The sequence below is a fragment of the Bufo bufo genome, chromosome 4 (genome assembly GCF_905171765.1).
Source record: "Bufo bufo chromosome 4, aBufBuf1.1, whole genome shotgun sequence".
Classification (NCBI taxonomy): domain Eukaryota; kingdom Metazoa; phylum Chordata; class Amphibia; order Anura; family Bufonidae; genus Bufo; species Bufo bufo.
In genome coordinates, this window is record NC_053392.1 from 244,649,888 (window position 1) to 244,675,591 (window position 25,704).

Genomic DNA, 25,704 nt, shown 5'->3' on the forward strand with positions numbered 1-25,704 from the left:
TGGTCAAATAGCCCTTACTTTCAAAGTTTTCCCAATTTTTCGGCTGACTGACTGACCTTCATTTCTTAAAGTAATGATGGCCACTCGTTTTTCTTTACTTAGCTGCTTTTTTCTTGCCATAATACAAATTCTAACAGTCTATTCAGTAGGACTATCAGCTGTGTATCCACCTGACTTCTCCTCAACGCAACTGATGGTCCCAACCCCATTTATAAGGCAAGAAATCCCACTTATTAAACCTGACAGGGCACACCTGTGAAGTGAAAATAAGTGGGATTTATTGCCTTATAAATGGGGTTGGGACCATCAGTTGCATTGAGGAGAAGTCAGGTGGATACACAGCTGATAGTCCTACTGAATAGACTGTTAGAATTTGTATTATGGCAAGAAAAAAGCAGCTAAGTAAAGAAAAACGAGTGGCCATACCTCTTGAAGCTCATCAAGAGAATGCCAAGAGTGTGCAAAGCAGTAATCAAAGCAAAAGGTGGCTACTTTGAATAACCTAGAATATGACATATTTTCAGTTGTTTCACACTTGTTTGTTATGTATATTATTCCACATGTGTTAATTCATAGTGTTGATGCCTTCCGTGTGAATCTACAATTTTCATAGTCATGAAAATAAAGAAAACTCTTTGAATGAGAAGGTGTGTCCAAACTTTTGGTCTGTACTGTATACTAGTTCCTGCCCAGTTTTTATTTACTCTCTGTCTGGACTTTTAGCATGCTAGAGAGTGTCAGACCAGGAAGCAGTGGGAAGTGGTGACTTAATTAGAGCACCACACCTCTCCTGTGCTATCCAAGTAATATGGCTGTGTATCAGGCAGTGGGTGTGGACCCACTGTGCCAACTAACCAGTTTGACTTTGGGCTAAACCTAAAGGCGTTGTCCTTGCGGTTCCCTGGTATTCAACCTTTAAACCCTGTACAGGGATCTGGACTTCAATGCAGGGAACCAACCAGGCTGCTACCTCCTAGATTAGTCCTGGTGTAGTTGATGGCTAACCCAAAGGGGTCAGAAGCACCAAGAATTCAGGCAAAAAGCATAGTCTTAACACAGTCCAAAGTCACGGAAGGCTGAGTACTTGGGCATTCCAAATAGCAATTCCTAGGTCAGGGCAGGCAGAGTATGTGCGTAGTCCATGTCACAGTTCCAAAATAAGGGCAGGTGGCAAGGATCAGAATCAGTAGACAGGCAGGGTACAGTACAAGGGTATTCAGACAAGAGATCACCTTCACTGGTGAGACTAGCTAGCTTTACTAAATAGCCACATTCCCCATTGAAGTAATGAGCTGTTAATGATCATTTACTGCAATGGAGCATTAATCAGCAAGAAATGACTGAACGGCTGAACATAAGATAATTGGATGCGATTCACGTAAGGACTCACCGCATCTTCTCTGTTTCTGCCTGCATTTCTCCTCTGCTAAACGTGTACAGGCCCTGGGGCTGAAGGGAGCTGGACAGGACTGTTTGTAAAAGGAACACAGGGGGCTGATTTCTGACTTTGGATTATTTAGCTGACTATCTGTCATTGCTCCCAGCTCAAAGCATGAAGGCTCCCGACTTGGAGTGGATTCTGCAAAAGAAAAAAGATTTCTTACTGAATTCAAGAGTCATTTATGGCATTATTGAGATTGCAATAGTCTTCTGTGGGATTCATACAAATAATCCCACCAGCAACATGCTAGACTAACCTGGCTGACCAGTGTGTCAGTGTAAAAAAAAAGTCAAATGATTGGCCTAATTTGACCGATTTTGCAATACAAGTGTATTTGTAACCTCGCCAATTACATTTTAGCAGACAGAAGTATGGCATCAGTCACGCACACAACTGTAGTTTTGGTGTGCGTTCAATCTGCATTTATTGCAGATCGTATGTGGACCCATTCATTTCTATGGGACCGCAAAAAAAGGCGGACAGAACATGGATGTCATCGATGTGCTGTCCACATCTGTGTGGCCGTTCCACAAATTATAGAACATGAGCTATTCTTGTCTGTTTTATGGACAAGAATAGACCTTTCTACTGATGGCAATGAGAAAATTGCATATTTTGCAGATCTGCTGTTTGCGGACTGCAAAACAGATACAGCGATGTGCATGAGGCCTTAATCCCATGTGTATGGCCAGCTTGAAGCAGAGATAAGTCCAGCACTACAGGGAAAGAGCAACTCATTCACAGGTTTAACGCATGATACTTGTTAGTGACCAGAAAAGATTGCTACCTTATCGGCCCTAGGTCCAGATGAGTATATGTGAGTACAACTAGTCCTATGGGAAAGGGATTGCTATAGTGAAATAATATAATTTACTAGGCCATTATTTATGATGACCTTGTTGATGGGACTGAGAATATTACATTGGCTGCACCCCTTATAGTTAAACCCTTATCCACCATGCAAAACATAAATTAAAAGGTAAGAACTAATTCTAACCTGAAGAAAAAAGGAAGAAAACTGTTTGTGATAGTGGTCAATTCTGTGAAAACACGGACATGTGCAAGCTAAAAATATCTAGGGACAAAGTTGAAAACTGACTAGATTGCCAATTTCTTTTCCAAATTATGGAATCAGAAATGACTTGGGACACGATTTAACAAGAACTATTAATTTAAAGACTATGTATACCTTTGGGGCATTTTTATTGCATTTTACTCATTTTGGGCTAAAAATAATTTTCTTAATTGGTCTTTATTAAAAATGTTCAGCTGTTTCTGAGAAACAGGGGTTAATAAATGAGTCTGTTTGCAAGCTGTCCCTTTGATTTCTTTGAATCCTATCAGCTGATAGCTCATGTAGAACTCCAATCTTTGACCTCTTAACCATATAAACACTTATTTAAGCCATATTTTATTATTCCGATAAGAATTGAGCTATAGTAAGTATTTATGAGGTCAGAAGATCAGAGGTAAGAGATTTACATGAGCCCTGAACATTTTTAATATAGACCAATTAAAAAAATGATAACCCAAAGTAAGTAAAATGCAATCATAAAAAAATGTCCCAAAGGTGTCCATAGCCCTTAACACTGTCTTGTCCTTTAAAATGCAGACACTACAAACAGCTCACATTGACCTCAACTTATTTCCTTAGGCTACATTAACACGACAGGGAAAAACGGACTAGGATCAGATGTTTTTTTAACGGCGATCACACATTCGTCTTAAGAACAATAGTAGTCTATGGGGTTATTCACATGACAGATTTTTTGATGGCCAGTGAATAATGGACATCAAAAAATAGACCCACGGCTAACATATTAGGTGAAAAGAAATGTGGACACATGGAAACATTTACAACAATGCACAAATAGCCAGAAAGATATAAAATCACCCATTTTATAACATGATCAGTTGCTAGTCAGCTGATTCTACAACAATCTTTGGCAATTTAACAAGGCAGATATTTGACAGACTAATAGCTACTGGTCAATTCTATAAAAGTGAGAGAAAAAAACTTTTGCAAATCAGACATGCAACATGTCTAGAAATATTTCATAAAAATGGTGCAAGGACAGGCACCACTGTATACACCAAAGGTATTTTCTAGGTTTTATTAAATGACTCCCTTGGTTTTTATAGTGGTTATACAGTGAGGAACAGAAGTATTTGAACACCCTGCGATTTTGCAAGTTCTCCCACTTAGAAATCATGGAGGGGTCTTAAATTCACATTGTAGGTGCATTCCCACTCTGAGAGACAGAATTAAAAAAATAAAAATCAGGAAATCACATTGTATGATTTTTAAAGAATTTATTTGTCTTGCACTGCTGAACATAAGTATTTGAACACCTGAGAAACAGCAAAAATTCGGGCTCTCAAAGACCTGTTACTGTGCCTTTAAAAAGTCCACCTCTACTCTACTCATTAATCTAATTTAGTAGCACCTGTCTGAGCTCTTTAAAGACACCTGTCCACCCCACAGTCAGTCAGACACCAACTACTACCATGGTCAAGACAAAAGAGCTGTCAAAAGACACCAGAGACAAAATTGTGCACTTCCATAAGGCTGGAAAGGGCTACGGGCAATTGCCAAGCAGCTTGGTGAAAATAGATCAACTGTTGGAGCAATTGTTAGAAAATGGAAGAGGCTAAAGACGACTGTCAGTCTCCCTCGGACTGGGGCTCCATGCCAGATATCACCTCATGGGGTACTGATGATAAAAAAGGTGAGGAATCAGCCCAGAACTACAAGAGAGGAGCTGGTCAATGACATGAAGAGAGCTGGGACCACAGTTTCAAAGGTCAATGTCGGTAGAACAGTACGCCGTCATGGTTTCAAATCATGCATTGCACGGAAGGTTCCCCTGCTCAAGTCATCACATGTCCTGGCCTGTCTGAAGCTTGCCAATGACCATCTGGATGATTCAGAGGAGGCATGGGAGAAAGTCATGTGGTCAGATGAGACCAAAGTAGAACTTTTTGGTCTCAACTTCGTGTTTGGAGGAAAAAGAAGGATGAGTTGCATCCCAAGAACAGCATCCCTACTGTGAAGCATGGGGGTGGTAACATCATGCTTTGGGGGTGCTTTTCTGCAAAGGGGACAGGACGACTGCACTGTATTAAGGAGAGTATGAATGGGGCCATTTATTGTGAGATTTTGAGCAACAACCTCCTTCCCTCAGTCAGAGCATTGTAGATGGGTCGTGGCTGGGTCTTCCAACATGACAACGACCCGAAGCACACAGCCAGGATAACCAAGGAGTGGCTCCGTAAGAAGCATATCAAGGTTCTGGAGTGGCCTAGCCATTCTCCAGACCTAAATCCAATAGAACATCTTTGGAGGGAGCTGAAACTCTGTGTTGCTCAGCGACAGCCCCAACCTGACAGATCTAGAGGAGATCTGTGTGGAGGAGTGGGCCAAAATCCCTGTTGCAGTGTGTGCAAACCTGGTCAAGAACTACAGGAAACGTTTGACCTCTGTAATTGCAAACAAAGGCTTCTGTACCAAATATTAACACTGATTTTCTCAAGTGTTCAAATACTTATGTTCAGTGCAAGACAAATAAATTCTTTAAAAATCATACAATGTGATTTCCAGATTTTTTTTTCAAAGTTCTGTCTCTCAGAGTGAGAATGCACCTACAATGTGAATGTCAGACCCCTCTATGATTTCTAAGTGGGAGAACTTGCAAAATCACGGGGTGTTCAAATACTTCTGTTCCTCACTGTGGGGCTTAGAACTGCTTTATTTATTACTTTAGAGACTCACAAGAGACTCACATGATTGTCCCTACGCAACCTTCTGCTTCTGGATTCTTGAGACTGAAGATTATTTGTTAGTTCTGTCCCAGAATCAAGTGCCCCTAAACTGAGATGCTGTACAAATGTGCCAGTCTTGCTACTCTTCATAAAGTGGACGTGTACACAAATATGTAAAAGACAGTAATATCGTTTTATTTGTGCAGAGTCAATAACTGCAGGGATTTGAAGGAGATCGTTATTCATTGGAAACACAACACTTCTTGATACTGATAATCATTAATATATTTCAAATATCCTTACTCTTCATTTGGGTCCTAATCCAGTCAATGAAGGCTGTTACTCTGGTGTAAACCCCAGGCTTCCCTCTCTCTCCACAACCATCCCCCCATGAGGTAATGCCATATATTACATATTGCTTAGAGGAAGGATCTTGGCAGGTCAAAGGTCCACCAGAGTCACCCTGTTATTGGAGAGGTAAAGGAGGACACATTTATCAGGCCATTCTCTGTAAATAGTGCGCTGTTTTTATTTTACTGTGTAATTCTATATGACATTTACATATCCTGAACATAAAAACTAAACATTTTTCCTGTAGATTTTAGATTTTTTGGGGGAAATTACCTGGCAAGAGTCTATGCCCCCACTCAGATAGCCAGCGCAGAACATGGTGTTGGTCAACATATCCTTTCCTAAGGTGCTCCTGCATGATTCTTGACTCAGAACTGGCACACGAGCTTCCATTATAACATCGGATGGAGGGCCATCTGTTTCAGAATACAACAGAAGCAAAGTGCAGTATATTTACATGTCTTATATACTATGAAATATGATATGAATATATTTTGAGGAAGAAGGCTGTTTTTATTATAGAGACAAATTTGACGAGTGCCAAGTATAGGACAACCTAGGGGCAGTACCGAAATGGAAGTCTAATAATTGGCTTTATCTATTTATTGACTTGCATATTTGGAAAGAGTACATACATTGGTAATGAGGTAACACTGAGCAGACCAATATTTCCAAGCTGCCTGCCCCTAACTGATTATGTAAGTATGTGCACAGAAAGTGATGGTAGAAAGATGCTAAAATATTCATCAAATTTGGGGTTACACACAGATGTTTTGTAGTGTGACAACTATAATTTCAGCTGTCCCATGGCTTACACAGAGGGGGATAGTTATCAAGACTGGCATTCCCATATGTCAGTCTTAAAGGGACACTGACAGGCCCAATTAGCATATTTAGTCATATATATGTCAGTACAGGTCTTATAAAGTCTATTAAAATCATCTAAGTATCCCCCCTGTCCACCTTATAAATACCGAAATATTAAGTTTTATAACCTGCTTGTCCGGTCACAAATCTGCCCAAGGGGCGGTGTTTCATCTGAAAATATGCCCCTGCCCGCCGCTCCCAACTGCCGTCTGAAGCCCCGCCCAGCTCATCAATATTCACTTTGCTGGGCGGCGGCTACAACTCTCCCGACTCAAGTGCCCGGCGCATGCGCATAAAGCAGGGGCTGCAGCGCTCTGTACGCAGGCGCGATGTGACCCCGGCCGGGCGCATGCGCTGAAGATTGGACGGAGGACGTACCCAGAGGATCGAATGGGCTGTGCGCAGAATCTTGAGTCGGGAGAGTTGTAGCCGCCGCCCAGCGAAGTGAATATTGATGAGCTGGGCGGGGCTTCAGACGGCAGTTGGGAGCGGCTGGCTGGGCGCATTTTCAGATGAAACGCCGCCCCTTGGGCAGATTTGTGACCGGACAAGCAGGTTATAAAACTTAATATTTCGGTATTTATAAGGTGGACAGGGGGGATACTTAGATGATTTTAATAGACTTTATAAGACCTGTACTGACATATATATGACTAAATATGCTAATTGGGCCTGTCAGTGTCCCTTTAATCCCCATGCACTGGAGTAAGATGTGCTTAATTTAATAAGAGGCAGTTGCCTCTTAATAAATAAGCCGCATCTCTGGCAGTCCATGTGCTAGAAACTGAAGTGTACGCCAGCCAGCAGCTATAATTTACTCCAGGTTTTATCACAAGTTATAGTAAATTAGGTGGGCAGCAGGAAGCATGTGCCATAATTTGTGACTTTTCTATGCAACAATAGTGGGGTAAAAGCTTTAATAAATGTCCCCCAACGGCTTTCAGCAGATTTGCATAAGCCTTGCTTGAACACTTGGTAGCCCATGTCTATTATTGATAGCTTAAAGGGTTATTCACATCTCAGACATTTATGGCAGATCCACAGAAAATATCTTAAATGTCTGATAAATGCTGGTGCCATCTCTAGAAAAAGGATCCCCTGACCCCATCCTGTTGGCTCATAAAGGTTGCAGGAGGTGGCCAAGTTTACTGAAACAGACACAATCACTGTGCTTTGCCCATAAAAATGGATGGGAGTTAGGAAAACAGCATATGACAGTGAGCTTGGCTATTTCCGTAAATCTGCCAACCTCTTGCAGCCTGGCCATCAGGACAGGGTGAGGTAGGCTGAGGTTGGGGGACCCCCATTCTAGAGATTGGTGAGACTTCTGGAGGTGGGACCATTATCTATAAGACATTTATGGCATATTCTGAGGATCTGCCATAAATATCTGAGATGAGAATAAAACTTTAAGCTTTGCCACTATTCTGATATCAATAATAAAGACAATATACTTGTAAGCAAGGGTTGTGCAAATCTGCTGAAAGCTGTTAATGTGCCATAAATGTCTGAGATTAGTGTTGATCACGAATATTCGAATTTCTAATTTTTATCGCGAATATAGGTACTTCGAAAATTCGCGAAAATTTCGAATATAGTTATATATATTCGTAATTTCGAATATTCCATTTTTTTTTTTTTTTTTATCAGTACACATGATCCCTCACTGCTTCTAGCTTGTGGGCCAATAAGAAGGCTGCAATATACTTGACTTTAGGAGTAGTAGTGTTTGCGAATTTTTCTCTATATTCGTTTTTTTGGAATATTCGCTATATTGCTATATATTCTTGTTTTAGAATATTACGAATATTCGAAAAAATGAAGTTATAGCAATATAGAGAATATTCGAAAAAAATCGAATAGAGCAATTTAGCTATAATCTTCTTTGTCTAATAGTTGTAAATTGAAAAATTCGCAATAAAAAATTCGAATCCGAAAATTCGCATATTACACAATCATTACCTTTCCGATTTTTCGAGTAAAAAAAAAAAATTGCGAATTTTCGACGAATATTCTACAAAATATTCGCGAAATATCGTGAATTAGAATATGACCCCTGCCGCTCATCACTATCTGAGATAAGAATACCCCTTTAAACCATGTTATGGTAACTTCTTTCTGACTTTATAATCACAAGTTACAGGGAGCTAAAGGGAGAATCCATTCACATTGATCATCTCATAGATACAGTGCATGTAAGAAGGTCAGATTGGTGAAGTCTGTGACTAGAGATGAGTGAAGCAAGCTTCGGATGCTACATCCGAAGCCGCTTCACAAAAAAAATTCTTTATAACACTTTACAGAGATTCGTCTCCGTACAATATTAGAATGTATGGGATCCGATGAGCCAAAGTGAGTTATTCAAGAAGTCACTCAAAACTTTGTTATTATTACAGTGAAAAACCACTTCAAAACTTGGAACCAAACTCGACTTGGTTTCAAGTGGTACCTTGGAACCAAAGCCGAGTTTGGTTCCAAGGTTTTTCACTGTAATAATCAATTACCGAAGTTATTCAACAAAGTTTTGAGTGACTTCTTGAATAACTCACTTTGGCTCAACGGATCCAATACATTCTAATATTGTACGGAGACAAATCTCTGTACAGTATTATAACTAATTTTTTAGTGAAGCGACTTTGGATGCAGCATCCGAAGTCGCTTCGCTCTTCTCTATTTGTGACCTTGGACCACCACTGATTCCCAAAAGTTGATTTTGACTAGACCTCACCTAGAATTAAGCTGGCCAAACACATTCATTAGCTGTTGGTCAGCTGTCAGTGGACTCCACCATATGCATGCACATTCAGTTTGGCCGAACCTCTATGTGTATCCAGAGGGAAGAGAGGAGAAAGGCCCCAAAGCACATAGGTGTATTGTGGGCCAAACCCGCTGTTCTCATTGGGTTTGGCTGACAATACAGTAATGTGCATGGGGGCTATGACTCATGCAGTGTTTGTGTCAGCTTTTAATCAGTTTCTCAAATCCAGTGGATCCAAAAGGAATGAAAAGTCGAACGAAAATAATGACACATCTCCGCTTTTGGATCCACTCATATAGAGACTTAGAAAACTGCATCAAAAACTGCCAGAGACACTGCATGTGTAAATCCAGTGGTAGGAGGAGCTACTGGTAGACTAACCTTCATAAAGAGAACCCCACCCAGCAATGTAGCAGCTTGTTCCAGGAGATGGGTCCACAGGTACTGAGGGGAGACACACCGGAATTGCTCTTGAAGATGATGTTACTGTGCTTGTTAGCTCCACCAGTGCAAGGTCGTTGTTGAATGTTTTCTGATTAAACTATGGGGGAAATATATGAGATGAGATCAGAATTATTGGCCATTGACAATGAATCATTAAGGGTTAAAAATAGCTGGGTTCCTTGACTGTATCAAAACATTTTATAGTGCAGGGATCAGCAACCTTTGGCACTCCAGCTGTTGTGAAACTACAACTTCCAACATGCACACTTACTTGGCTGTTCTTGTAACTCTCATAGAAGTGAAAGGAGGATTCTGGGAGTTGTAGTTTGAGAACAGCTGGAGTGCCGGAGGTTGCTTATCCCTGCTATAGTGTGCAACAGCATGGGTATACCCAACAGGAGGCCGATGTCAGCATCTTACACTATTGGCTGCATTTTAGAAAAAGCAGTGCTAGTTTCATTTCAAGTAATGGCCAAATGCCTGATAATGGGTGTAGCTACAGATGTAGCAGGGTTAACACACAAACTCTTAACTCATATTTCTTAACTCATCGTGTTATCTTGAAACAAAAGCCATTGAAGGTGTTTGCTTAACGCATTTAGTTTAGATAACACGTCTCATATAGCATGTGTGTTACCTCTACTACATCCGTACCTCACTTATGGACAGAGGCAGGACATTGCTAACAGTTTCTAAGGTGGGAATGTAGCTTGTACTGCGCCAAAGAGACAAATGAGTGCATTTCGTCGTCAGTGACAGATGTGCAGATCACTGTATATTTATTTATTTTATGCACTTATATAGCGCTGACATATTCCGCAGCACTTTACAGACATTAGCATCACACTGTCCCCAATGGGGCTCACAATCTAAGGTTCCTATCAGTACGTCTTTGGAGTGTGGGAGGAAACCGGATTACCCGGAGGAGACCCACGCAAACACGGGGAGAACATACAAACTCCATGCAGATGTTGTCCATGGTCGGATTTGAACCTAGGACCCCAGCGCTGCAAGGCACCAGTGCTAACCACTGAGCCACCATGCTGCCATATGTATATGCAAAAAACATCATCCCAATTAAGAATGCTTGGAAAGTACTGACGTACAGGTTTACATAGTACATGAAGATTCGGTTTTGCAAGTGTCTTCTTAAAAGATACATTTAACTTTATTAAATAGAAAACATGACATTTCTTTTCATCACCATGTTTTAGGGGCAGTTTTAGACATTTTAGGCCATTTTTCATTGCTAACTTGCTTTAGCCAAATCACTTGCCACCAATGTGTATGCATATAGACAACAAGATACTTAAAGAATCTTTAGACAACAATCTGCCTTAGAAACCAAGGTTCTGGGTGACTGTTTGAAATAAAAAAGGTAAGGCTCTATCTCTCCCTTTTGTAAGAAATCTTTGTGGCTTGTTATTTGGGTTCAGTACCTTGGGATGGGTTATAATCCTATTCACTTGATAGACCTTTTTTCCAGTTTCTTCTTCGTTCAGGTTATATTCCCCAACGACAACCGTCCAATGCAGCTCATTAATATTTCTGCAAGAAATTACACATTTTATAATCTAATCTTCTATTGTTTTTCATCCACACATATAGCTCTCCGATACGTTCATGAGCTGGCCAGATCTTACTAGATTGACAGCATAAGTAAAAGATTTTCAATAGATATTTTCAACACAATACACTATACAGACAAACAATCTGCAATAATATAATCAACATGGTATAATCTTACTGGCACAAGAAATGCTAATTTAAAGATTATTTGTCTCATATACCCATTAAAGCAATGTGCAGCAGTTAAGACCCAAACATCTCCAAGCAGGACTCCTCCACACATAAGCTCTCCATTAAGTCGAATGTTAACCAGCCATGGCCAAGATCCAGGTGAAGTAACGCTTCCTCCAACTATGCGACCTTTGGGTATAGTGTTGTTGGGGGATGATATGGCTTGTCCACAGGCCACTGATGAAGGGGAAATAACAGTTATTCCTGTATATTTTTTAGGTATTCTGTATACAAACAATCCTCAAATGTCATGATATCAATGTTATTTGCTTCTGGCTGAGTACAATGATGCAAAGGCTTCCTCCAACCTCTGGCACTCCAGCTGTTCTGAAACTACAACTCCCAGAAGCCTCCCTTCATGGGAGTTACAAGAACAGCTGAGTAAGCGTGCATGCTGGGAGTTGTAGTTTCATAGCAGTCGGAGTGCCAAATGTTGCGAATCCCTGGCCTATACCATAAAAAGTATTGGTACGTGGCAGGCCTGGGGTCGATTATTAGACCCAGACTGACATAGCAACTCCTCAGCACCCAGCCACTGTATCACAGGGTACGGCGGTTGGCTGATGGGTACAACTCAGACTCCACAGTCAGCATTGACCATGGCATCTAAGTGGTTAGACTGCTGGAACTGGAGTTATCTCTGATCCTGGTAGTAAGAGCAGGGTCCCAGCTGTACCCTATATGTGATGGTTCAGGCACAGCTCGTGAACCTGCACTATTGCAGTGCTATAATAGTAAGCCACTGATCTTTAACTGCTTACCTGGAGCACTGTATTATTACAATGCTGAGCAGGGAGGGGTTCATATAGAAGAGAAATTTTAAAAGATATAAAAATTGCTTAAAGGGAATCTGTCAGCTCCAAAACACCCCCCAAAGTAGAGTACAAACCGGTTTTATTTTCATACTCCATTCCGACACTGTGCTACCTCAAACCAGCAGTAAATGCATTGAGAGGACTCCTCTTTGAGTCCTCTCGATTAGGTGCATGAGCAGGGGTGTCCTCTCGATGCATTTTACTGCTGGTTTGCCGAAGCACAGTGTCAGAATGCAAGTGAGTGTGAAGATAAAAATGACATAAGCCTACTCTGTGTCACTTATACTATACGATGGTTACCAAGTTTGGGGGTGTTTCGGGGCTGACAGATTCCATTTAATGTAAACAGGAGAGTAATATCATTTAAACAAGTACTTTTCTAATCACACATCAATGCAATTACTAGGATCAGGTGGGTTGAAATCAAGACTGGCCAGCCATACATGTAAGATGCCAAATATTCATTTGGCTGATTCAGCCAAAAGCTATCACTCCCAATCCCTCCAAACACATGCCTGCACGACTCGGCTCAGAGTAGGAAGAGGGAAGGGAGGCTGCTAGACTCTGCTGCCAGAAGCTTATCTTCCCAAAAAACCAAAGGATCAGGCAGTTGAAATGCTAGACCCTTATCTTCCCTAATATCTGCCCTCATACACAATAGTTCTGGTGGTCCCAGCGAAATCAACAGTTTTAGCGGACAACTATCTAATGTATACGGTCAGCTTTAGATCATTGTCAGGGAATTCCCATAGACATTAGATTATCAGCAGATCTTATCAAAATCACTTAGATGCACCAAGAAAACTTCACTCTTGCATATTTCCAGTCTATCAATAAAGGCTCCACTCCGTACAGTAATATTTTATTCACTTTTGAAAAGCCTGAGCATTCTGACCTGGCATTAAATTGGCATTAAATTGAGCTTCGGATCATAGATCCAAAGTCTATTAATTCAAAAACGTCACTTTTAATGTTGTTTTTGTGCAAAACTTTGGTGAATTACTACTGTATTCCTATCAACGTATTTAAAAACATTTTGAAATAGGAATCCGAAGTGGGCTTTGGTACCAAGGTACCAGCCAGTACCAAAGCCCACTTCGGATTCCTATTTTAAAATGTTTCTAATTACGCAGATAGAAATACAGTAGTAATTCACTGAAGTCTTGAGCGGCTTTGGGTGAGACGGAGCCAATACCTTTTAATGCTGTACAGAAACAGCATTAAAAACAAAGTTTTTGAATGAATCGACTTTAGATTTATGATCCGAAGCTCGTTTCACAAGCCTACTATATTTTTACATAAATTTGACCTAAAACAACATCAGATTTTCACACAAGTCCTAAAAGTAGATACATTCAAACAAATCAGTAAAAGATATTAGACTTGGTCCTATATCACATGTCTCTGAGTGGCAAAAGTATGTTAACCTTTGTTCTCAGCTTCTGGTGTGACCCCCTTATGCAGCAATAACTGCAAATAAAAGTTTCCAGTAATTGTTGATTAGTCCGGAGTATTGGCTTGGAAGAATTTTAGTCCAGGGTTGACGCTGTACAAAACAGCTTCAACCCTGCTATGTTGGTGGGGGTCCTCCTATGATCTGCTCACTACAGGTCCTTCCACAATATTTCTATTGGATTAAGATAAAGACTGAATTGGCCATCCCAAAGCTTTAAATGTATTCTTCTTTATCCATTCTCTGATAGAACGACTTGTGTGTTTAGGTTTGTTGTCTTGATGCATGACCTATGTTCCCTTACAATTAGGGCTTATTCACACGACCGTGTGAAGCCTGTGGCCGTGCTGTGGACCGCACTTGAATGGGTCCGCGATCTCTCCTTTCCGCAAAAAGATAGAGCAAGCTCTATCTTTTTGTGGTGCGGAAGCACGGAACAGAACCTCAGAAAGCACTCCGTAGTGCTTCCATAGTGTTCCGTTCCGTTCCGCATCTCAGGATTTGCGGACCCATTGAAATAAATGGGTCCGCATTCGTGATGCGGAATGGCCACAGAATGGGACCCGTGTATTGCGGATCCGCAAATGCAGTCCACAATACGGGCACAGCCTTCACACGGTCGTGTGAATAAGCCCTTAAGCTGATGGAAAGATGTCCTAACATTTTCCTTTGTAATTTGCTGGTATAGTTCAGATTTCATTGTTCCAATGATGGCAAACTGTCCTGGCCCAGATGCATGATACTACCACCACAGTGCTTTACAGATGGGATAAGTTTTTGTAAGCTGGAATGCATTGTTTTCCTTTCTACAAAGTTTGTGATCTAAACCAAAATGTTATATTTTGTTCCAATAACATTCTGGATTATATAGGTGATCTTTAGCAAACTGCAGACGGGCAGCAATATTCATTCTGGAGGTTAGTGGCTTTCTCCTTACAATCCTAGCATGCACACCATTGTTGTTCAGTGTCCTCCTAAAGCAGGCATCCTCAAACTGCGGCCCTCCAGCTGTTGCAAAACTACAACTCCCAGCATGCCCGAACAGCCTACAGGTATCAGCCTACAGCAAGGCATTGTGGGAGTTGTAGTTTTACAACAGCTGGAGGGCTGCAGTTTGAGGATGCCTGTCCTAAAGGGTGGACTCATGAACATTAACATTAGGTAATGTAAGAAAGGCCTTTAGTTACTTAGAGGTTACCTTGGGTTCCTTTGTGACCTTGTGCTCATGGTGTGATCTTTGTTGGGGAGAGCAATAATGGTCTTGAATTTGTACACAATCTGACTGAATGTGGATTGGTGACATTTAGACTCTTTAGAGATGGTTTTATAACCTTTTCCAGCCTGATAAGCATTAATAACTCATCAGGTCCTCCAAAATCTCCTTTGTTCGTGCCATGATACACTTCCACAAACGTGTTGTGAAGATCAGACTTTGCTAGATCTCTCGTTCTTTAAATAAAACAGGTCTTCCACACCTGATTGTCATTCAATTGAGTGAAAACACCTAACTCTAATTTCACCACAAATTATCCTCTAATCCTAAAGGATCACATACTTTTGCCACTCACAGACATGATATTAGATCTAAGTCTAATATTTCTACTCATTCGGTTGATTTGGTTATGTTTATCTACTTTTAGGACTTGTCTGAAAATCTGATGTCGTTTTACGTCAAATTCATGCAGGAATATATACAATTCTGAAGGGTTCACAAACTTTGAAGCACCACTGTATGTGTAGAGTGTATGGGACATGAGATCATGGGATCACACTTATACTACAAAAATAATCCTAATAACACAAGGGAGCGTGTTGTTCTTTTATAGTTTAGTAATATTTCCATCAATCTACTGAGAAGTTGCATGTGGTACTAGTAAGGCGCTGTCTGAAGGATGTTGTGTAAAACTGCCATTTAAACCATGGAAATTCTCCCCTACCATGGCAATTTTCAACAAAATGTGAATAAAGAATATTGAATGCACTATGATTACTTGGTCAGTCTACTCACATGAAGTGTCCCAATCCGGTGACATGTTCAGATAATCCATGTCACTTTCTAATTCTAAAAAAAAAAGAAATCAGAAAATAAATGATTGTATAAAAGTAGCATATGAATAAGCATAATTTATGAGAACTGTTCAATACTATGATTTTCAGTAAAGACTACTAAGTTAAAAGTAATTTGTGCACGCAAACACCTCTACCCTTTTAAAGGGATAATCCAATTATTTCAAGTTATCCGCTATCCACGGGACAGAGGATAACTATAAGGGCAGTCATACAGATTCAATAGCTGTCGGCGAAATGATCATTTGGCCAAGATTATTTGGCAAACAGCTATCTCTCCCTCCTGGCTCCTCCATCCACATACACATTCAGCTTGGCCGAACATGTATGTGTATTCAATGGGGAAACAGGAGTAATCTTTTGGCATCGGCTTATCTCCAGGGAGAACAAACAAATTGGGTAACAATATTCATTCCCCTTGATCTTTCTCTCAGGAGCCCCCCCACACTCATTAGACTGTTGACTAAACCCACCATTCTTGATCGGATGACAATACACTAATGTGTATAGAGCCTTTAGATCGGTGGGGGTCCAACTGCTGGGCCCCCACAGATCACAAGAACATGGGCTCTGTACTTCACAATGCCCCGTGAAATGAACAGAGCAGCAGGTTGGGCATACACACTGCTGCTCCATGCAGCTCTCTGGAACTAATAAATCTAGCATTTAGGCAACATTCTCAGTTTTCCTTGTGATGGTCTACAAAGCCACACAACAGATTAACAATAAAAACGTCTGGGTCCCCCTGATGGTCTCTGCTTCCTAGTCTGTCTGGACATGCAAAAGGATGCCTGATCAGCCAATGACTGGCTACAGCTATGACTTGCCTCGGTCATCTTCTGATTGGGCATTTCCTGTGTGTCAAGATATACCAGGAAGCACAAACAGTCATAGGGTTCCAGTCAGCATTTGAACAGGAGTGGGGGATTTATGAGATGAGTATTTTGAAAAGATTTTATACCCCATTGTCTGCTGTTTTTTTAAATAATTTTTATTCATTGAAATAGCTCCATTAAAATGCATGTGCAAAATTAGAGAATAAATATGCTTTGTACCCTAAACAAAACCAGTCTTGCTCATGCCCACAAACTGTGTCCAGTATTTCAGATCTATACCATTCCCAAAAAGGGCATAGATGCTTGTGATGAGAACATAGTCCTACCACTTTACAAATCACTAGTCAGACCACACATGGAGTACTGTGTACAGTTCTGGGCTCCTGTGAACAAGGCAGACATAGCAGAGCTGGAGAGGGTTCAGAGAAGGGCAACTAAAGTAATAACTGGAATGGGTGGACTAAAGTACCCTGAAAGATTATCAAAATTAGGGTTATTCACTTTAGAAAAAAGACGACTGAGGGGAGATGTAATTACTATGCATAAATCTATCAGGGGTCAGTACAGAGATCTCTCCCATCATCTATTTATCCCCAGGACTGTGACTGTAACGAGGGGACATCCTCTGCGTCTGGAGGAAAGAAGGTTTGTACACAAACATAGAAGAGGATTCTTTACGGTAAGAGCAGTGAGACTATGGAACTCTCTGCCTGAGGAGGTGGTGATGGTGAGTTCACTAAAAGAGTTCAAGAGGGGCCTGGATGTATTTCTGGAGTGTAATAATATTACAGGCTATAGCTACTAGAGAGGGGTCGTTGATCCAGGGAGTTAAATATATCAGGGGTCAGTACAGAGATCTATCCCATCATCTATTTATCCCCAGCACTGTGACTGTGACGAGGGGACATCCTCTGCGTCTGGAGGAAAGAAGGTTTGTACACAAACATAGAAGAGGATTCTTTACGGTAAGAGCAGTGAGACTATGGAACTCTCTGCCTGAGGAGGTGGTGATGGTGAGTACAATAAAGGAATTCATGAGGGGCCTGGATGTATTTCTGGAGCGTAATAATATTACAGGCTATAGCTACTAGAGAGGGGTCGTTGATCCAGGGAGTTATTCTGATTGCCTGACTGGAGTCGGGAAGGAATTTTTTTATTCCCCTAAAGTGGGGAAAATTGGCTTCTACCTCACAGGGTTTTTTTTTTTTGCCTTCGTCTGGATCAAATTGCAGGATAACAGGCCGAACTGGATGGACAAATGTCTTTTTTCGGCCTTATGTACTATGTTACTATGTTACTATGTAGTTATTCTGATTGCCTGATTAGAGTCAGGAATTATTTTTCCCCCTAAAATGAAGATAATTGGCTTCTACCTCCTTAGGCCTCATGCACACGACCGTTGTGTGCATCCGCGGCCGTTGTTCCGTTTTCCGTTTTTTTTCGCGGACCCATTGACTTTCAATGGGTCCGTGGAAAAATCGGAAAATGCACCGTTTGGCTTCCGCGTCCGTGATCCGTTTTTCCAGTCCGTGAAAAAAATATGACCTGTCCTATTTTTTTCACGGACAACGGTTCACGGACCCATTCAAGTCAATGGGTCCGTGAAAAATCACGGATGCACACAAGATAGTCATCCGCGTCCGTGATCCGTGTCCGTGATCCGTTTCCGTTTTTACTATCATTTTCAATGCAAACTTGACTTAGTTTTTTTTATTCACTTTTCATGTCCGTGGATCCTCCAAAAATCAAGGAAGACCCACGGAAGAAAAAACGGTCACGGATCACGGAACAACGGAAATCCATTTTGCGGACCGCAAAAAAAAACGGTCGTGTGCATGAGGCCTAAGGGTTTTTTGCCTTTCTTTGGATCAGCTTTGCGGAATAACAGGCTGAACTGGATGGACAGATGTTTTTTTTTTTTCAGCCTTACAAACCATGTTACTATGTTACTAATGTGGCTGAGTGGTCCTTTAAGTTGCACTATAAATATGTGCTACAGTATATGGTCATAGTCTTACTGCACTCTTGCAGCTTGAGATGACATTGCCCAGCCATGATGTTTATGCAATTTTCTGATGTGTGATTCCATTCTGTACACAAATGCTGGTAGAAGTTACACATTGCACTCAAGGCCCAGCTTCTTTCCACAGGATCTGTTTCCTTTTCTGCTATTAGGATGGCCTCACAAGTTGGCTCAGATTCTGCATTTTCCCCTTTCCCTGTAAGTCAAAGAAAAAAGCTTCAGTGTTTAAAATCTTGAAGAGTATATATATTTCAATAAAATCAAAAAAATTATAAGTATAAATAATTCAAAGAGACTAGCATCTTCTGTAGCCTCTGGAAACATCCATCGTGTCTGCAGGAATATAGTCCACCCCCATATCAATAAAGGTATCAGGCCAAAAAGCGTTGCAATCTCGACTGATGGGAAATAGTTAATGCACATTGTTGTTTTTTTATGTAGCACTTCCTGTTGCTGTACCCAACCAAACCCATGATGCATTTCTCCTTTCTCTGCCGCAGCTCCAGCACCGCCCCAACAATGCCCAGCTAATTTATAGCTCCTCCCACTCAGCTAATTACATAGACACTCTCCTATCTCTTCCCCGTTGCTGCTTTGACACGCTCATGGACATTATATCACAGGAAATAAAGAGCTGCATGGACATGGCCATGTGACCACAGCCCAGAACAGAAGAAAGGAGCAATAAAGGTAAATTAAATACATTACAAAATTGCAGCTACCGACATAAATTATTATTTGAAAGGATGTTGAGCCAAATAAAATAAAAAAAAATTTAAATTTTATGCAGAACTAGAGGGGAATCAATTTTACTACTGGATGTGGTCCACATGTAAAACATATGGATTTTGCAGTGGATTTGTGGTAAATCTGCAAGGGATTTTCTCCATTCAATTTACGTCCCATGTGAATACAGCCTAAATATACATTTCTCAATTACATGTATCATTCTGTACTAGGTTATGAAAAATCCAAATGTCTTTTCAAATAAATTATTTCACTTATTTCATTATTTAAGTATTGCATTTCGTTTTTAAAAGCTATGTAAACGTTTGGGGACTTTTTTTTATTATTGCATTGTACTTATTTTGAGCTAAAATCATTTTTTCAATTGGTCTTTATAAAAAATATGGCATCCTTTTTCTGTACATGGCTGAGATGCTGTAGTAGCAGCTTGTGGATTTTCTCTCTTCCATCAGACCAGGAGCAGACAGACTCCTTATCTCTGCTCTCTGACAGCTCAGTTCTTATCTAACTGATGTTTATGACCCCTTAGTAGTTTACAGATAAGGTTTATTAGATGACCCACACAAAGTGAAAGTGCCAGTCACACAGTTAGAAAAACAGTTAACCCTTTGTGACAGAATGGCTCAATATTTTTGATAAAGGAAATGATTTTTAGCCAAAAATGAGTACAATGCAGCCATAAACAAAAAATTGCCTCCAAAGGTGTACATAGCCTTTAACTACGCGTGGACAGAAGGAAACAAATCACTTCTACCTTATCCTCACTATTTACATGAGATGCCCTGTCCAACTTTGCACTTATGTACAGGAAAGGAATATATCAGAGTGCTCTGGTTTCAGCAAATTAAAGCTTTAGATGTATTATGAAAAGTTATCCATTTTTCCAATATACTTTCTGCATCAGTTCCTCATGGTTTCCAGGATCTTTGCAGTCATTCAGTAGTAACATTCATTGCTTACTTCCAGAGGAGAAAAATTTGTCCTGATGAGATGGGCACAAAAGTGCTCGGCCTGTAACCACATACTGTAATTTCTATTTGGAATATATATAATTCGCATTAAGGAGCTTATTTATTAGTGTTGTGCATGGTGGTAAACAGGATTTATTGTGTTCTTAATAACGTGGACACATCTATTATAAAACACTTGTCAAGGTGACCATCTGTGCAAACAACTCTTCAGCCCTTAATTTATTTCTGCTATTTGGAATGCAAATGCGACTCTGGAAATGATGGAGGAGGAGGAACGGGGAAAAAAGTCGAAGAGAACGCAATGACTTGTAACTAAAAAAACATTAGTAACAAGATGAGGTTGAGACCAGCCACATATGTCCAAAGATCCACATACACATATTAACTTTCTGCTCAGTGATTTATCTATAAAGCTGTGCCCCTTCAATAGGCCAGAAAATTATATATCTGACTCTCAGGGTCTACAAAATCTTGTTCAGCATGTGAATGAATACACAAGTGATTTAGTCATTTACCTTGACACAGATGAGTGAAAATCAGCTTTTCACACTGAAGTAAATGTTTCCAATCAATGTCACTTAGTCGTAATACTTCTGAAATGATGATCTCCACTTAAAGGGAATTTTTTTTAAATGTATTGCATATGCCATCTGTGACACAGTGAGGGGTTATGTCTGGCAAGGCAGGTATTTTCCTCCCAGCACATGCGGCTGGGCTGGTTTCCAGCCAGGTGGGGTCAAATACCGGACCGGAGTTTAAGTGCCGGTCCGGGTTTTGGCAGCAGCTGGCTGTCCTTAAATAGGCAGCTGGGCTCAGCAGAGATGTCTCTGTTTTGGGATCTGAGGCTTGGTGCCGTGCTGGAGGGCTGAGAACCGCATGTTGGGGAAACAGGCCCCCTAAAGCCTGCTGTGGACTACTGGAGGCAGAACTGCCAGCAAGGTGACTTGTATTATATGAACTTTCCATTGTGTGTGAATTAATACTATACATGGGGAACCTACAACACTCTAATTTAATTGCATTGGAATTTCATAATGTGCAGCTATTACTTATGTGATTTCTGCTGGTCCACAGACAGAATACAGGCAACTGTAAGTGGAAGCCTATAATCTGCCAATACTGAATAATAGTAGTGCACTTGAATTTCTTCAAAACCCTGGTACTTTATGTTAAAGACACAACATGCACCTTACAGGTACGGCACATGCCATTAAGGGGTTAAAGGAGTTATCCAGGATCCAGCAGGTTCCGCAAACCCACCTTAATTACACATAACACCCCTGTAGGAGAAAGTTTGTAATATACTCACCTTTCGGAAGTTGTGTGGATAGGCAACTTGGGAACCCAGTCACATGACGCTCCTCTTGTGAAAATCCACCTTCTACTAACATCATGTCCTTTACCAGGTTTCCGGCCTGGGCTATGGATGCAATGTCACTTCTGCTGTGGACAGGGCCAGAACTATTCTTCTCCCTGGCACTTGTGCAAACTCCTGAATCCTGGCATGCACCAGGGAGAGAAATAGTTCTGGCCTTATCCACAGCAAAAGTGACATCCCATTGATAGCCCAGACTAGAAACCTGGTAAAGAACATGAAGCGATAATTCATGGGGAAAGTCAGCAGCATGTGTTCAAGCTTGCTTGTAGTGCAATCACAGGACCAGTTCCCATTGTAACGCACACGACCGTATATGTTTTGCGGTCCGCAAAAAACACAGATGATGTCCGTTTGCATTCCGTATTTTGCAGAACGGAACAGCTGGTCCCTGATAGAACAGTATTATCCTTGTCCATAAAGCGGACAATAATAGGACATGTTCTATTTTGTTTTGCGGAACGGACATACGGAAATGGAATGCACGCGGAGTAACTTCATTTTTTTTTGCTGACCCATTGAAATTAATGGTTCTGTATACTGTCCACAAAAAAAACGGAACAGACACGGAAAGAAAATACAGTTGTGTGCATGAGCCCTAATTCACGGACGCTGGATCCTCCAGAGAGAGACACTCTTTGAAGCTGCTGTACGCTCTGGGTAATTGATGGGGTTTTCAATTAAGGGATCCTTTTTTGTTAACTAAAGGGCCCATTACATGGACCTAGAATACTAAAGATAATCGCTAACGAGCATTCATAGGAACTCTCGCGATTATCTGGTGGTGTAAATGTGCTTTTGATTACTTGATGAACGAGCAAAATGTGCACACACAAAAATAGTTGCCGCCAGCAGATTGTGCTGTGTAAACATGATCTGCTGACGGCAAACAACGAGTCAGTATGGGGATGAGCGATGGCATTAGCAATCGCTCCTCCTCATACTCTGGAGGACATCGCTGCATGAAAATGCACCAATCTCCTCCACCAGCGAGCAGCAGATTGTCGGGAAGAAACACTTCCTTCCTGACAATTTACTGCTCTATTGTCCCATGTAGAGAAAATTTTTAACATTCTATAGGATATTTGGATTTTAAAACTAGAACTTCAGCTAAGTAAAATCTGCTTAGTTACTTCAGCCCTGAATAAGTACCCTGACCACTGGCACAGCCAGGCTCCTACCATCTGGGACATATGCTCCACCAGCCCTTCGAAACTTGCTATTGCCATGCTCTGGTAGTTAAACAGGTTCAGATCCACTGCGCAAGTGCTGGGTCAGTGAGCTGACGATGCAGGTGTGAGAACACAGACATCTCCTCTAGCCCTGTCAATCAAAGGGGAGGAGGTAGTGCACAGACTGCAGTTGCGCTGCTTCAAGGTCTTCGGCCAGTCCCTTGGTGCTTAAAATTGCTAATCTGCATAAATATAAAAATTAAAGGGCTTCTGTCACCCCACTAAACAATTATTTTTTTTTGTGTACTTATAATCCCTATCCTGCGATATATCTATACATTATATTATTAATCATTTTCGTTCAGTAGATATGTCAAAAAACATACTTTTATAATATGCTAATTACTTGTCTACCAGCAAGTAGAGCGTCTACTTGCTGGTAGCAGCCTCAAAAAACCGCCCCCTCCTCCTGTTGATTGACAGGGCCAGCAGCGATCTCCTCCTCCGACTGGCCGTGTCAGCATTTCAAAAATCGCGCGCCTGTGTTGATTCGGCGCATGCGCTCTGAGATAAGGAGGCTCGCCTCCTCAGCACTCCCTCAGTGCGCCTGCGCTGATGACGTCACCGAAAGAGAAGACGTCATCGGCGCAGGCGCACTGAGGGAGTGCTGAGGAGGCGAGCCTCCTTCTCTCAGAGCGCCTGCGTCGAATCAAGACAGGCGCGTGATTTTTGAAATGCAGACATAGCCAGCCGGAGGAGGAGATCGCTGCTGGCGCTGTTAATCAACAGGAGGAGGGGGCGGTTTTTTGCGGCTGCTACCAGCAAGTAGCCGCCCTACTTGCTGGTAGACAGGTAATTAGCATATTATAAAGGTACGTTTTTTGCATTATCTACTGAACGAAAATGATTAGTAACATAATGTATAGATATATCGCAGGATAGGGATTATAAGTACACAAAGAAAAAAAATGAGTTTAGTGGGGTGACAGAAGCCCTTTAAGCTATACCTACAACAGTTCAGCCTACAGAAAAAGAAAGGTATAATTTTACTCAGCATTATCAACCCTACCAGGCATATTGGTTTAATAGGGTTGATTATGCGGACAGAGGCTCTTTAAATAAAAGTCTCTATAGAACAGATCACCTTTTATGGGATGACTGTGTGATGCCTCCTGTTCATCAATGTGCCAGTTATCGCCACTTGTCGGAAACTGAGAGGGACAGAATCTTTGAATTGAGAGACCTTGGTTTATCACTCTGGCTGATCACTACATGACTAGGCTGAGATGTCAGCACAGTTTAACATTGTGTGTCCCAGTGGTTGGGAGAACAACGACAAACTGGAATGATAGCAAGAGTTGGACAGAGGTGAACCTCTGCACAGACAGATGATCTAATTAGAAAATGGTGCAAATTGATCCATTCTGTACCCCAAGTGAAATTGGGCATCATATTCTAAGCAATCAGTGTCTACAAAAACTATCAAGATGTTTGCACATTAGGCTACAAGCCAGATGTCTAGCTCCAGGTGCTCTATTGACCTCCATTTCACCCCTCAAGTTTATCATGGTGCACAGCAGGATGGCAATGGAAGCTTGAATGAAGGTCTATCCTTTTCAGCAATAGGCCTGCTTTTGTCTTGGACACAATGATAGCCGCAGATTGGTCCTTGAGACCACCTCGGCAATGCTATGAAAAGGCCTTCACAATGGAATGGTGTGAGGTGACCAGTCATTCTAGTCTTGATTTCATGTTCACTAACAGCTCAGAATTACATTGACTTAATTGTGGAACCAGTGGTATGGCCACTTCTCCAAAGTATCCCAGGAGCTGTTATTCAACAGGACAACGCCAAGCCGCATGTTGCTCCTGCTACTGTGAACAGCTGGAGTGGCTTAAATGTGCTGCCATGGCCTGCAGGGTCTCCGGACTTATCTCCCATTGAGCACATCAGGGACATCACTGGTTGGCAAATGCAAGGGGAACTGCCAGCAGCGGATCTTGATGATTTCTGTGCCCAAGTGCATATAGCATAGCATAACATTCCTCATGTCACGAGACGCCGGGGCGTATATTTCTGTACAGGAGCAAGGACGCGCACAGCGTCCTCGTCTCCTTGGTGATAGGGGGTGGGACGGACAGGCCGCGCATGTCTCCTCAGTGCGGCCGGCGTCCCCAGTTCCCCCAGCAACATGTTGTGTCTTTAACATAAAGTACCAGGGTTTTGAAGAAATTCAAGTGCACTACTATTATTCAGTATTGGCAGATTATAGGCTTCCACTTACAGTTGCCTGTATTCTGTCTGTGGACCAGCAGAAATCACATAAGTAATAGCTGCACATTATGAAATTCCAATGCAATTAAATTAGATGGTTATCACTCGGTGCTCAGCTGTACTTCCTGGTGCGGGTCATGTGGCGCTGGCCACGTCACATGACCCCAGCTAACTAGTATTTAAAGGGTTTCTATCACTTGGTATCACATATTTAGGTGTCAGACACTAGCAATCCGCTAGTGTCTGCTCTAACAAACCATCCTAATATGATAGGTTTTGGGGCAGCCGTTTTGCTAAAATAACAACTTATATCTATATGCTAATGAGCCTCTAGGTGCTATGGGGGCGTCATTAGCACCTAGAGGCTCCGTCTACCTTCATAAACTGTCGCCGCCCAGCGCGTCCCTCCAGCCCGCCCATCTCCTGCTGAATGCGATCCTCTCCGTGCGCGTCTCTGTTCTGCGCATGCGCAGTGAATGTCTGACCGCTTCCCTGCTCAGACATCTCCACTGCGCCTGTTCCTCGGAGCACTATGATGTCATCGGCG

At 41.6% G+C, this 25,704-nt stretch overlaps 1 protein-coding gene across 7 annotated transcripts in view; it reads right to left on the reverse strand.

Annotated features, from left to right (window-relative positions):
- PRSS56 (serine protease 56) overlaps positions 1 to 25,704 on the reverse strand; it is a 67,122-nt gene that overhangs the window by 18,367 nt on the left and 23,051 nt on the right. For 6 of the 7 annotated variants that reach the window (XM_040428430.1, XM_040428426.1, XM_040428427.1 and 3 more), the window contains exons 3-10: positions 18,613 to 18,813; positions 15,700 to 15,753; positions 11,414 to 11,600; positions 11,063 to 11,171; positions 9,561 to 9,720; positions 5,828 to 5,970; positions 5,507 to 5,666; positions 1,391 to 1,579 (exon numbers count right to left, since the gene is read on the reverse strand). In XM_040428430.1, the coding sequence (XP_040284364.1) occupies positions 1,391 to 1,579; positions 5,507 to 5,666; positions 5,828 to 5,970; positions 9,561 to 9,720; positions 11,063 to 11,171; positions 11,414 to 11,600; positions 15,700 to 15,753; positions 18,613 to 18,715 (1,105 nt within the window). In that variant the 5' untranslated portion in view covers positions 18,716 to 18,813. Of the gene's footprint in view, positions 1 to 1,390; positions 1,580 to 5,506; positions 5,667 to 5,827; positions 5,971 to 9,560; positions 9,721 to 11,062; positions 11,172 to 11,413; positions 11,601 to 15,699; positions 15,754 to 18,612; positions 18,814 to 21,644; positions 21,936 to 25,704 lie in introns of those variants that run through there. The other variant, XM_040428429.1, reaches the window with a different exon arrangement.